At 43.0% G+C, this 11,260-nt stretch overlaps 1 protein-coding gene across 1 annotated transcript; it reads left to right on the top strand.

Moving 5' to 3' along the window:
* Positions 1-911: 911 nt before the first annotated feature.
* LOC311133438 (alpha-1,3-galactosyltransferase 2-like) lies at positions 912-11,032 on the top strand (the record flags this gene model as incomplete). The annotated part of the gene is made up of 5 exons (XM_084166928.1): positions 912-916; positions 1,374-1,463; positions 1,749-1,844; positions 10,079-10,216; positions 10,345-11,032. The coding sequence occupies 5 exons, from the start codon at positions 912-914 to the stop codon at positions 11,030-11,032; spliced, it is 1,017 nt and encodes a 338-aa protein (XP_084023054.1).
* Positions 11,033-11,260: the final 228 nt, after the last annotated feature.

Below are 11,260 nucleotides of genomic sequence, written 5' to 3'. Positions count from 1 at the left end.
TATTTTGACCTGTCCTTGATTATTTTCCCTTGTTGCTTTGGCACACACGCCTCATCTCGAAAGTATCTCGCTCCGTCGTGTGATATGACAAATGAACTCAGGATAATCCGACGAATTGTCAGATGAGTCATGTTGGCATGGGGAAAGATGCCGCGTTCACGTGCTATCCGAGTTATCGGAAGCTCTTAGTTCCAAGTGGGACATTTCATTTTAACGACCCTACAAGACGTAATTACAGGGAAGCTCGGAGAAATGTTTGTTACCTGAGTTGCCGAGTTGTGACGTTTCACCACTTACCTTTGACCTTTTCAACCATATGACAACACGTTTCTCATTTCCCACGAGCACATGAAGCCACCCAAACTTCTCCCCCAGGATACTACTTCTCTTGAGATTAATGCCGCGTTCTGATTCGTTGAACGCTGCAGTTATATAACTACAACCAGCTAGCAAGTCGGAAAAATGATAGTTTCCTAGTTCTGACTAGCACTTGAAAGCGGCATCAGTTTATTATAGACGCATCAACAAGCAGGTGTGTTTACAAGAGCAGGTAGGCTACAATATTTCCATCTACACCTGATGACATTGATGCTGTTTTTAATTTGTGTTAACGCTCTAATTCATGTTTTTGTGATATTTGTGCCTTATCCCTGCTGTATTTAGGCTACTTTAGAATCACATATGTATGATAAATGTATAGCCTAAATTTAAGTAGGCCTACATTTTATTAACCTAAATCCAAGTAAATAATTACTTATCTTTATAATGCGCTGTTCATCATGGCCATAATAACATCAGTTTGGTATTCACTTTAACAATGTAAATGTAAATCCCTCAGCATATTCGTTTCACTCCGTTAAACCATCTGAAACAGACTTCGGAAGAGAAAAAAAAAACGCATTGGCAACACAATGAGGTAGGCTATGACTTCTGTGATGATGCATGTATGTCATCTATGTTAATAGACTTATTATTTAAGATAAAGTTAATTACCCGTTAATTATATTTATTTAAAATTCATTTTGGGGTATTCATTCATTCGAACAAAATTAAACACCTTGACTGGGACCATGCTAATCCAAACTCCCGGGTTCACGTTCTAGTTGGAACTAGCAAAAAATATATATTTTAAATAAAATCCCTCTCATAACCCCTGAACTAATAAAATTGATCACAATAAATGAAAGGGTCACAATGTTGGGACAATAATATTTTACTGTCAAAACAGAATTAAAAATTAAAACGTCCTGGTCTTTTATGTCGTTTTGCCATGTTTTCAGGTAAAACAGGAAATATAGGCCTAGTGATGACAGTTATTGCCTTGACTCCCTATTGCACCTTCTGAAAATATTTTCTTGTCTATTTTCCAGCAGATTAATGTACAAGGCAAAGTGTGTATTAACATTTGCATTCTGTGCCTCTGTGCTGCTCTTCATAGCTTACTTCACACCTACATCAGTAAGGTAATCATTTTCCAAACAGTAGCACCCCACCCCATGCATCTCTCTACCTAAACCAAACAATTAACATACCATACCCTCTTCCTAATCAAACCGATAACTCCTCCTCCCATTCGCCAATCAATGGCTATATATTTCACTAAATCCATCTCGTATGGTTGTTATCTAGTGAACTTTCCATAACCAGAAACACATTACCAGTCACACACAATAGAAACAATCCATACACTTCACCTAGAAACAGAAAGGTGTGTACGTTTTGACCCAGCATGTTGCGTTGCATTGCAGGTACATGGAGGGGTTCCTTCCCATGAGCCGATGTCCTCTAGCCCCTGCAGAGAAGCTGAAGCTGGGGAACAGTATAGATGCCTCCCTAGACCTGTGGTAGGCCATTTTTTTATTGATGATTGTCTGCACAATGACATGCCCAGAGCATGCCATTACTTTCACTGTGTTCACTACTTTTATTTGTTTTGTGTTGGAGGCTGACAATGAAATCTCAAGATCTTTTTAATGACGTGCATTGATATCAAACAGTGTTATTGGTTAAAGTATGGGGCTAAGCTCAACACAGTTCTATACCACAAATAGTTCCTTGTAATACGTTTCTTAGTGCAATGTCAACCACATAATCTGCTTGTTCAACCTGCTTGGCAGTATATTTGGGAGAACGGGCAGTGGTTTTAGTTAGAGGTATGTTTGTTTGTCAGACCCTGTATGCACAAGAATGACCTAGTCAGCCAGCAGTCAAATTCTTCATGCTTTAGTGCAGGGGTATTCAAATGTTACCCTACGAGGCCCGGACTACCCCACTGGGCACACGCTGGTTGACTCAACGTTGTTTCCACGTCAATAAAATCACGTTGAACCAACATGGAATAGACGTTGAATTGACGTCTGTGCCCAGTGGGACTGCTGGTTTTCTGTTCTGCCTGATAATTAATTGCACCCACCTGGTGTCCCAGGTTTAAATCTGTCCCTGGTTGGAGGGGAAGAATGGGGAAAAAAATTAGTGGAACTAGCTTTGAGTTCCAGATTTGAATTTGAGTGCTTTAGTGTATACAGTGCATTCGGAAAGTATTCAGACCCCTTAACTTTTTCCACATTTTGTTACATTACAGCCTTATTCTAAAATGGATTAAATATATTTTTTCCATCAATCTACACACAATACCCCATAATGACAAAGAAAAACAGTTTTTTAGATTTTTTTGCAAATGTATTAAAAATAAAAAACGTATATGACATTTACATCCAGTGAGGGGAAAAAAGTATTTGATCCCCTACTGATTTTGTACGTTTGCCCACTGACAAAGAAATGATCAGTCTATAATTTTAATGGTAGGTTTATTTGAACAGTGAGAGACAGAATAACAACAAAAAAATCCAGAAAAACGCATGTCAGAAATGTTATAAATTGATTTACATTTTAATGAGGGAAATAAGTATTTGACCCCCTCTCAATCAGAAAGATTTCTGGCTCCCAGGTGTCTTTTATACAGGTAACGAGCTGAGATTAGGAGCCCACTCTTAAAGGGAGTGCTCCTAATCTCAGCTTGTTACCTGTATAAAAGACACATGTCCACAGAAGCAATCAATCAATCAGATTCCAAACTCTCCACCATGGCCAAGACCAAAGAGCTCTCCAAGGATGTCAGGGACAAGATTGTAGACCTACACAAGGCTGGAATGGGCTACAAGACCATCGCAAAGCAGCTTGGTGAGAAGGTGACAACAGTTGGTGCGACTATTCGCAAATGGAAGAAACACAAAAGAACTGTCAATCTCCCTCGGCCTGGGGCTCCATGCATGATCTCACCTCGTGGAGTTGCAATGATCATGAGAACGGTGAAGAATCAGCCCAGAACTACACGGGAGGATCTTGTCAATGATCTCAAGGCAGCTGGGACCATAGTCACCAAGAAAACAATTGGTAACACACTACGCCGTGAAGGACTGAAATCCTGCAGCGCCCGCAAGGTCCCCCTGCTCAAGAAAGCACATACAGTGGGGAGAACAAGTATTTGATACACTGCCGATTTTGCAGGTTTTCCTACTTACAAAGCATGTAGAGGTCTGTAATTTTTATCATAGGTACACTTCAACTGTGAGAGACGGAATCAAAAATCCAGAAAATCACATTGTATGATTTTTAAGTAATTAATTTGCATTTTATTGCATGACATAAGTATTTGATCACCTACCAACCAGTAAGAATTCCGGCTCTCACAGACCTGTTAGTTTTTCTTTAAGAAGCCCTCCTGTTCTCTACCCATTACCTGTATTAACTGCACCTGTTTGAACTCGTTACCTGTATAAAAGACACCTGTCCACACACTCAATCAAACAGATTCCAACCTCTCCACAATGGCCAAGACCAGAGAGCTGTGTAAGGACATCAGGGATAAAAATGTAGACCTGCACAAGGCTGGGATGGGCTACAGGACAATAGGCAAGCAGCTTGGTGAGAAGGCAACAACTGTTGGCGCAATTATTAGAAAATGGAAGAAGTTCAAGATGACCGTCAATCACCCTCGGTCTGGGGCTCCATGCAAGGTCTCACTTCGTGGGGCATCAATGATCATGATGAAGGTGAGGGATCAGCCCAGAACTACACGGCAGGACCTGGTCAATGACCTGAAGAGAGCTGGGACCACAGTCTCAAAGAAAACCATTAGTAACACACTATGCCATCATGGATTAAAATCCTGCAGCGTACGCAAGTCCCCCTGCTCAAGCCAGCGCATGTCCAGGCCCATCTGAAGTTTGCCAATGACCATCTGGATGATCCAGAGGAGGAATGGGAGAAGGTCATGTGGTCTGATGAGACAAAAATAGAGCTTTTTGGTCTAAACTCCACTCGCCGTGTTTGGAGGAAGAAGAAGGATGAGTACAACCCCGAGAACACCATCCCAACCGTGAAGCATGGAGGTGGAACCATCATTCTTTGGGGATGCTTTTCTGCAAAGGGGACAGGACGACTGCACCATATTGAGGGAAGGATGGATGGGGCCATGTATCGCGAGATCTTGGCCAACAACCTCCTTCCCTCAGTAAGAGCATTGAAGATGGGTCGTGGCTGGGTCTTCCAGCATGACAACGACCCGAAACACACAGCCAGGGCAACTAAGGAGTGGCTCCGTAAGAAGCATCTCAAGGTCCTGGAGTGGCCTAGCGAGTCTCCAGACCTGAACCCAATGGAAAATCTTTGGAGGGAGCTGAAAGTCCGGATTGCCCAGCGACAGCCCTGAAACCTGAAGGATCTGGAGAAAGTCTGTATGGAGGAGTGGGCCAAAATCCCTGCTGCAGTGTGTGCAAACCTGGTCAAGACCTACAGGAAACGTATGATCTCTGTAATTGCAAACAAAGGTTTCTGTACCAAATATTAAGTTCTGCTTTTCTGATGTATCAAATACTTATGTCATGCAATAAAATGCAAATTAATTACTTAAAAATCATACAATGTGATTTTCTGGATTTTTGTTTTAGAATCCGTCTATCACAGTTGAAGTGTACCTATGATAAAAATGACAGACCTCTACATGCTTTGTAAGTAGGAAAACCTACAAAATCGGCAGTGTATCAAATACTTGTTCTCCCCACTGTATACAGGGCCGTCTGAAGTTTGCCAATGAACATCTGAATGATTCAGAGGAGAACTGGGTGAAAGTGTTGTGGTCAGATGAGACCAAAATGGAGCTCTTTGGCATCAACTCAACTCGCCGTGTTTGGAGGAGGAGGAATGCTGCCTATGACCCCAAGAACACCATCCCCACTGTCAAACATGGAGGTGGAAACATTATGCTTTGGAGGTGTTTTTCTGCTAAGGGGACAGGACAACTTCACCGCATCAAAGGGACGATGGACGGGGCCATGTACCGTCAAATCTTGGGTGAGAACCTCCTTCCCTCAGCCAGGGCATTGAAAATGGGTCGTGGATGGGTATTCCAGCATGACAATGACCCAAAACACACGGCCAAGGCAACAAAGGAGTGGCTCAAGAAGAAGCACATTAATGTCATGGAGTGGCCTAGCCAGTCTCCAGACCATAATCCCATAGAAAATCTGTGGAGGGACCTGAAGGTTCAAGTTGCCAAACGTCAGCCTCGAAACCTTAATGATTTGGCGAAGATCTGCAAAGAGGAGTGGAACAAAATCCCTCCTGAGATGTCTGCAAACCTGGTGGCCAACTACAAGAAACGTCTGACATCTGTGATTGCCAACAAGGGTTTTGCCACCAAGTACTAAGTCATGTTTTGCAGAGGGGTCAAATACTTATTTCCCTCATTCAAATGCGAATCAATTGATAACATTTTTGACATGCGTTTTTCTGGATTTTTTTGTTGTTATTCTGTCTCTCACTGTTCAAATAAACCTACCATTAAAATTATAGACTGATCATGTCTTTGTCGGTGGGAAAACGTACAAAATCAGCAGGGGATCAAATACTTTTTTCCCTCACTGTAAGTATTCAGACCCTTTACTCAGTACTTTGTTGAAGCATCTTTGGCAGCAATTACAGACTCGAGTCTTCTTGGGTATGAAGCTACAAGCTTGGCACACCTGTATTTGGGGAGTTTCTCCCATTCTTCTCTGCAGATCCTCTCAAGCTCTGTCAGGTTGGATGGGGAGCGTCACTGCACAGCTATCTGTAGGTTTCTCCAGAGATGTTCGATCAGGTTCAAGTCCGGGCTCTGGCTGGGCCGCTCAAGGACATTCAGAGACTTGTCCCGAAGCCACTCCTGTGTTGTCTTGGCTGTGTGCTTAGGGTCATTGTCCTGTTGGAAGGTTGAACCTTCGCCCCAATCTGAGGTCCTGAGCAGGTTTTCATCAAGGATCTCCCTGTACTTTGCTCCGTTCATCTTTCCCTTGATACTGACTAGTGTCCCAGTCCCTGCCGCTGAAAAACATCCCCACAGCATGACGCTGCCACCACCATGTTTCACCGTAAATTCAGGCCAAAGAGTTCAATCTTGGTTTCATCAGACCAGAGAATCTTGTTTCTCATGGTCTGAGAGTCCTTTTGATGCCTTTTGGCAAACTCCAAGCAGGCTCTCATGTGCCTTTTACTGAGGAGTGGCTTCCGTCTGGCCACGCTAACATAAATGCCTGATTGGTGGAGTGCTGCAGCGATGGTTGTCTTATTGGAAGGTTCTCCCATCGCCACAGAGGAACTCTGGAGCTCTGTCAGAGTGACCATCAGGTGTTTGGTCACCTTCCTGACCAAGGTCCTTCTCCGCCAATTGCTCAGTTTGGCCGGGCGGCTCTGACATGCACTGTCAACTGTGGGACCTTATATAGACAGGTGTGTGCCTTTCTAAATCATGTCCAATCAATTGAATTTACCACAGGTGGAATCCAATCAAGTTGTAGAAACATCAAGGATGATAAATGGAAACAGGATGCAAACAGGATGCAACATTAATTATGAAGACAAGTGTTGTAGGAAAACCCTCAAACGGATCACTAATACCTTTGACCTTACACAGCTAGTTAAAGGGCCAACCAGGGTGACTTGTTGCTCTAAAACACAGATTGATTTGGTGTTCAGTAATAAACCAGAGAGAGTGACTAAATCATTCAATATGGTTACTGGGCTATCTGATCATAATCTGACACTTATAGCCAGAAAGCTGTCTAAGAGCAGGTTTAACCTCTCTACTGTTAGAAAGCCTGATCAACTAAGAATACCTAAAAGTGAATTAAGCTATTTTGAAAATGCAATTAAGGGAATTAACTGGAATGATCTCTTGTCCTATGCAGACGTGGAAGCTGATAGTCAAGTTTTTCTATCCACAATCCAGACTACATTAAATGGTTTCCTAAAGAAAATCAAATCCAAACCTGGCCAAAAGAGCACTCTTCCTTGGCTAAATGGAGAAATCTGGAAATTGATGAAAGAACGAGATTATTATCTAAAAATAGCCCTAAGATCCAAATTAGAGCATGACAGACGTAGGTTTACCATGTTGAGAAATAAGGTGATGAAAGAAATCAGACAGGCCAAGGCAAACTTTTTTATTAACATAATTGGTGAAGCAAAGGGAAATTCTAAACTGATCTGGGAGAATCTAAAAAAGTTAACAGGGAAAGACCATAGTAACACTGCAAAAAGACTAGAAATCATGGTGAATAACAATCTAACACAGGATGCAGTCGAAATAGCAATAGCCTTCAATTCCTACTTTATTGACTCTGTCAGGGTACTGACACAGAACCCCTCCACTGGTTTCTTGGGCTCAGTGCTAGTAAATGATGCTCAACCTGTCTTCATCATAAGGGAGGTTTCTGAGTCAAAGGTAGACAAGGTGATTAGCTCACTAAAGAACTCTAAAGCCAAAGATGTGTTTGGGATGGACTCTACCTTTCTTAAAAACTACAAAGAGTCACTCATTGGCCCCATTACTAAGGTCACCAACACATCTATTGGTCTCGGGGTGTTTCCAAGGGTATGGAAGTCGGCCATAATAACGGCCATCTTTAAATCAGGCGACCCTGCTGACGTGAGTAACTACAGGCCCATTAGTATACTACCTGTGGTGTCAAAGGTTGTTGAAAAGTGTGTAGCAGAACAACTGATTGCCCACCTCAACAACAGCCCCTTCACATTACATTCCATGCAGTTTGGCTTCAGAGCGAAACACTCCACAGAAATGGCCAACTGCTTTTTTCTGGAAAATGTGAAGTCCAAGATGGACAAAGGGGGCGTTGTTGGGGCTGTGTTTCTGGACCTAAGGAAGGCTTTTGATACTGTTAACCATGAGATTCTCATCACAAAATTGTCCAAGTTCAACTTTTCCCCCGATGCCTTGAGATGGATGAAATCATACCTTGAAGGCAGAACTCAGTGTGTCAGAGTGAGCAATGAGCTATCGCCCACTCTTAGCTATGATGTGGGTGTGCCCCAAGGGTCAATACTGGGGCCCCTCCTGTTCAGCCTGTACATTAATGATCTGCCTTCTGTCTGTACTGGGTCTGAAGTTCAAATGTATGCAGATGATACAGTGATATATGTGCATGCAAAGAGCAAACAACAAGCTGCACAAGAACTCACTACTGTAATGGTCCAGGTTACAAAGTGGCTCAGTGACTCGTGTTTGCATCTCAATGTGAAAAAAACTGTTTGCATGTTCTTCACAAAGAGGGCAACAGATGCTACTGAGCCAGAAGTCTATGTGTCAGGGGAGAAGCTCCAGGGGGTATCTGATTTTAAGTACCTTGGCATCATACTTGATTCCAACCTCTCTTTTAAAAAGCATGTTAAAAAGGTAATTCAAATAACCAAATTCAACCTAGCTAATTTCCGATTTATACGAAATTGTTTGACTACAGAGGTAGCAAAACTGTACTTCAAATCTATGATACTCCCCCACTTAACATACTGCTTGACTAGTTGGGCCCAAGCTTGCTGTACAACAGTAAGACCTATTCAGTCTGTCTACAAACAGGCTCTCAAAGTGCTTGATAGGAAGCCCAATAGCCATCATCACTGTCACATCCTTAGAAAGCATGAGCTCCTGAGTTGGGAAAATCTTGTGCAATACACCGATGCATGTCTTGTATTCAAGATCCTAAATGGCTTGGCTCCCCCTCCACTCAGTATTTTTGTTAAACAGAAAACCCAAACATATGGCAGCAGATCCACAAGGTCTGCCATGAGAGGTGACTGTGTAGTTCCCCTAAGGAAAAGCACCTTTAGTAAATCTGCTTTTTCTGTGAGAGCTTCCCATGTCTGGAATACACTGCCATCAGACACACACAACTGCACCACATATCACACTTTCACAAAATGCTTGAAGACATGGCTAAAGGTCAATCAGATTTGTGAACATGGTCCCTAGCTGTGTGTTGCCGCTTTCCATGTCTGTTGTCTGTAACTTGTGAGGTGTGGAAACATTTTGTTGCTTTTATGAATTTTGTCTTGCTGCTTTTTGTTCTATGTTGCTCGGTCTGTATGCTACGTCTTGCTTGTCCTATGTTGCTATGTCTGTATGCTATGTCTTGTTCTATGTTGTTATTGTCTATATTGTAATTGTTTTTAATAACCTGCCCAGGGACTGCGGTTGAAAATTAGCCGGCTGGCTAAAACCGGCACTTTTACTGAAACGTTGATTAATGTGCACTGTCCCTGTAAAAAATAAACTCAAACTCAATCTGAGCTCAATTTCGAGTCTCGTAGCAAAGGGTCTGAATACTTATGTAAACAGGGTATTTCTGTTTTTTTATTTTTACTTTGTCATTATGGGATATTGTGTGTAGATTGAGGATTGTCTTTGTTTTTAATTTAATCCATTTCAGAATAAGGCTGTAACAAAATGTGGAAAAAGTCAAGGGGTCTGAATACTTTCCAAATGCACTGTAAGTCCTGCAATATTCAAATGCACTAAAAAGGGCCACTCCCTTGAGCATTGACAGCATGTTAACCTTGCTTCATATCTTCCACGGTCTCTAAAAAAAGGGGTTAATTACCCTTATTACCCTTTTATTCTATATCATTTTCCTGTTGTCTCCCTGAATGCTCCGATTCCATATACCACACACTACAGTGAAGCCACTGTTTTTTGGCCATTGTTTGTTCTGAAACCCAGACCTCTGTCGGTTCTTTTCTTTCCTACCAGGTCCAGAGGTGATGTTCAGACCTGCACTTACTGGGGAGCCCCTGTGATCTGGGATGGGATGTTTGACCCAGATCATTACGACCAGGAGCACAGGAAGAACCACTCCTCTGTGTCTCTCACTGTATTCGCTGTGGGCAGGTCGGTTTTTCATCTGTTACCAGTTTAATATCAATTTATCAATTCTTATGAAACACTTTTCAGTCACTTAAACAACATATTTGGAGATGTTCTTCTTGAACCAGAGTTTTACTCCTTCCCATCCCAAGGTATCTAGATGCCTACCTGAAGGTATTCCTTCTCTCTGCTGAGCGTCACTTTATGGGGTCTTTACCTGTGACATACTATGTGTTCACGGACGTTCCCGAGAGGGTACCAGACATCCAGCTTGGTCCTGGGCGTAGCCTGAAAGTTGTGAGGGTGCAGAGACACTCTCGCTGGCAGGACATCTCCATGATGCGTATGAGGGCTATCGCAGATGCCATCGAGTCACAGATTCGTCACCACAGCCGCTACGTCTTCTGCTTTGACGTGGACCAGGTGTTTGTGGGTCGGTTCGGCTCAGAGACTTTGGGAGACTGTGTGGCTCTGCTCCACGCCTACTACTACCACCGACCACAGAGCCTCTACACCTACGACCGCAACCCCAGGTCCAGGGCTTACATGGAGAGTGGGGACTTCTACTATCATGCTGCTGTGTTTGGAGGCTCGTGGCAGACAGTGAAGAATATGACAGATACCTGTTACCAGGCCATCATGGAGGACAAGGAGAACCAGGTGGAGGCTCTGTGGCACGACGAGAGTCACCTCAACAAGTACCTGTGGCTCCATAAGCCCAGCAAAGTGCTGTCTCCTGAGTACTGCTGGGACAGCAACATCGGCTACCGTGGTGACATACATGTGACCCGCCTGCTCTGGTCAGAGAAAAAATATGACACACTCCGGGTTACAGAGTGAGTAATCAGAACCTGTGTGCAATAATCTAATGAGCAAAAGCCCCTGAAGCTTCAAACATAGTCCACAGTACGGAGCTGCGATAGTCTACAGCCCAATGTGACTTATGCCCATGCCTTGTTCAGAGCAATGAGGCTTGTAAATATGTCACAATGGGCTGTCAGATTATTGGAGCTGTGAAACTGTGGAATCTTTGGCTTGTGTATTGAAACATGATTTTACCAAGTAGTA

Source organism: Coregonus lavaretus (genome assembly GCF_964263955.1).
Source record: "Coregonus lavaretus genome assembly, chromosome: 8".
Taxonomy (NCBI): Eukaryota; Metazoa; Chordata; class Actinopteri; order Salmoniformes; family Salmonidae; genus Coregonus; species Coregonus lavaretus.
This window is presented reverse-complemented; position numbering and strand designations above follow the sequence as displayed.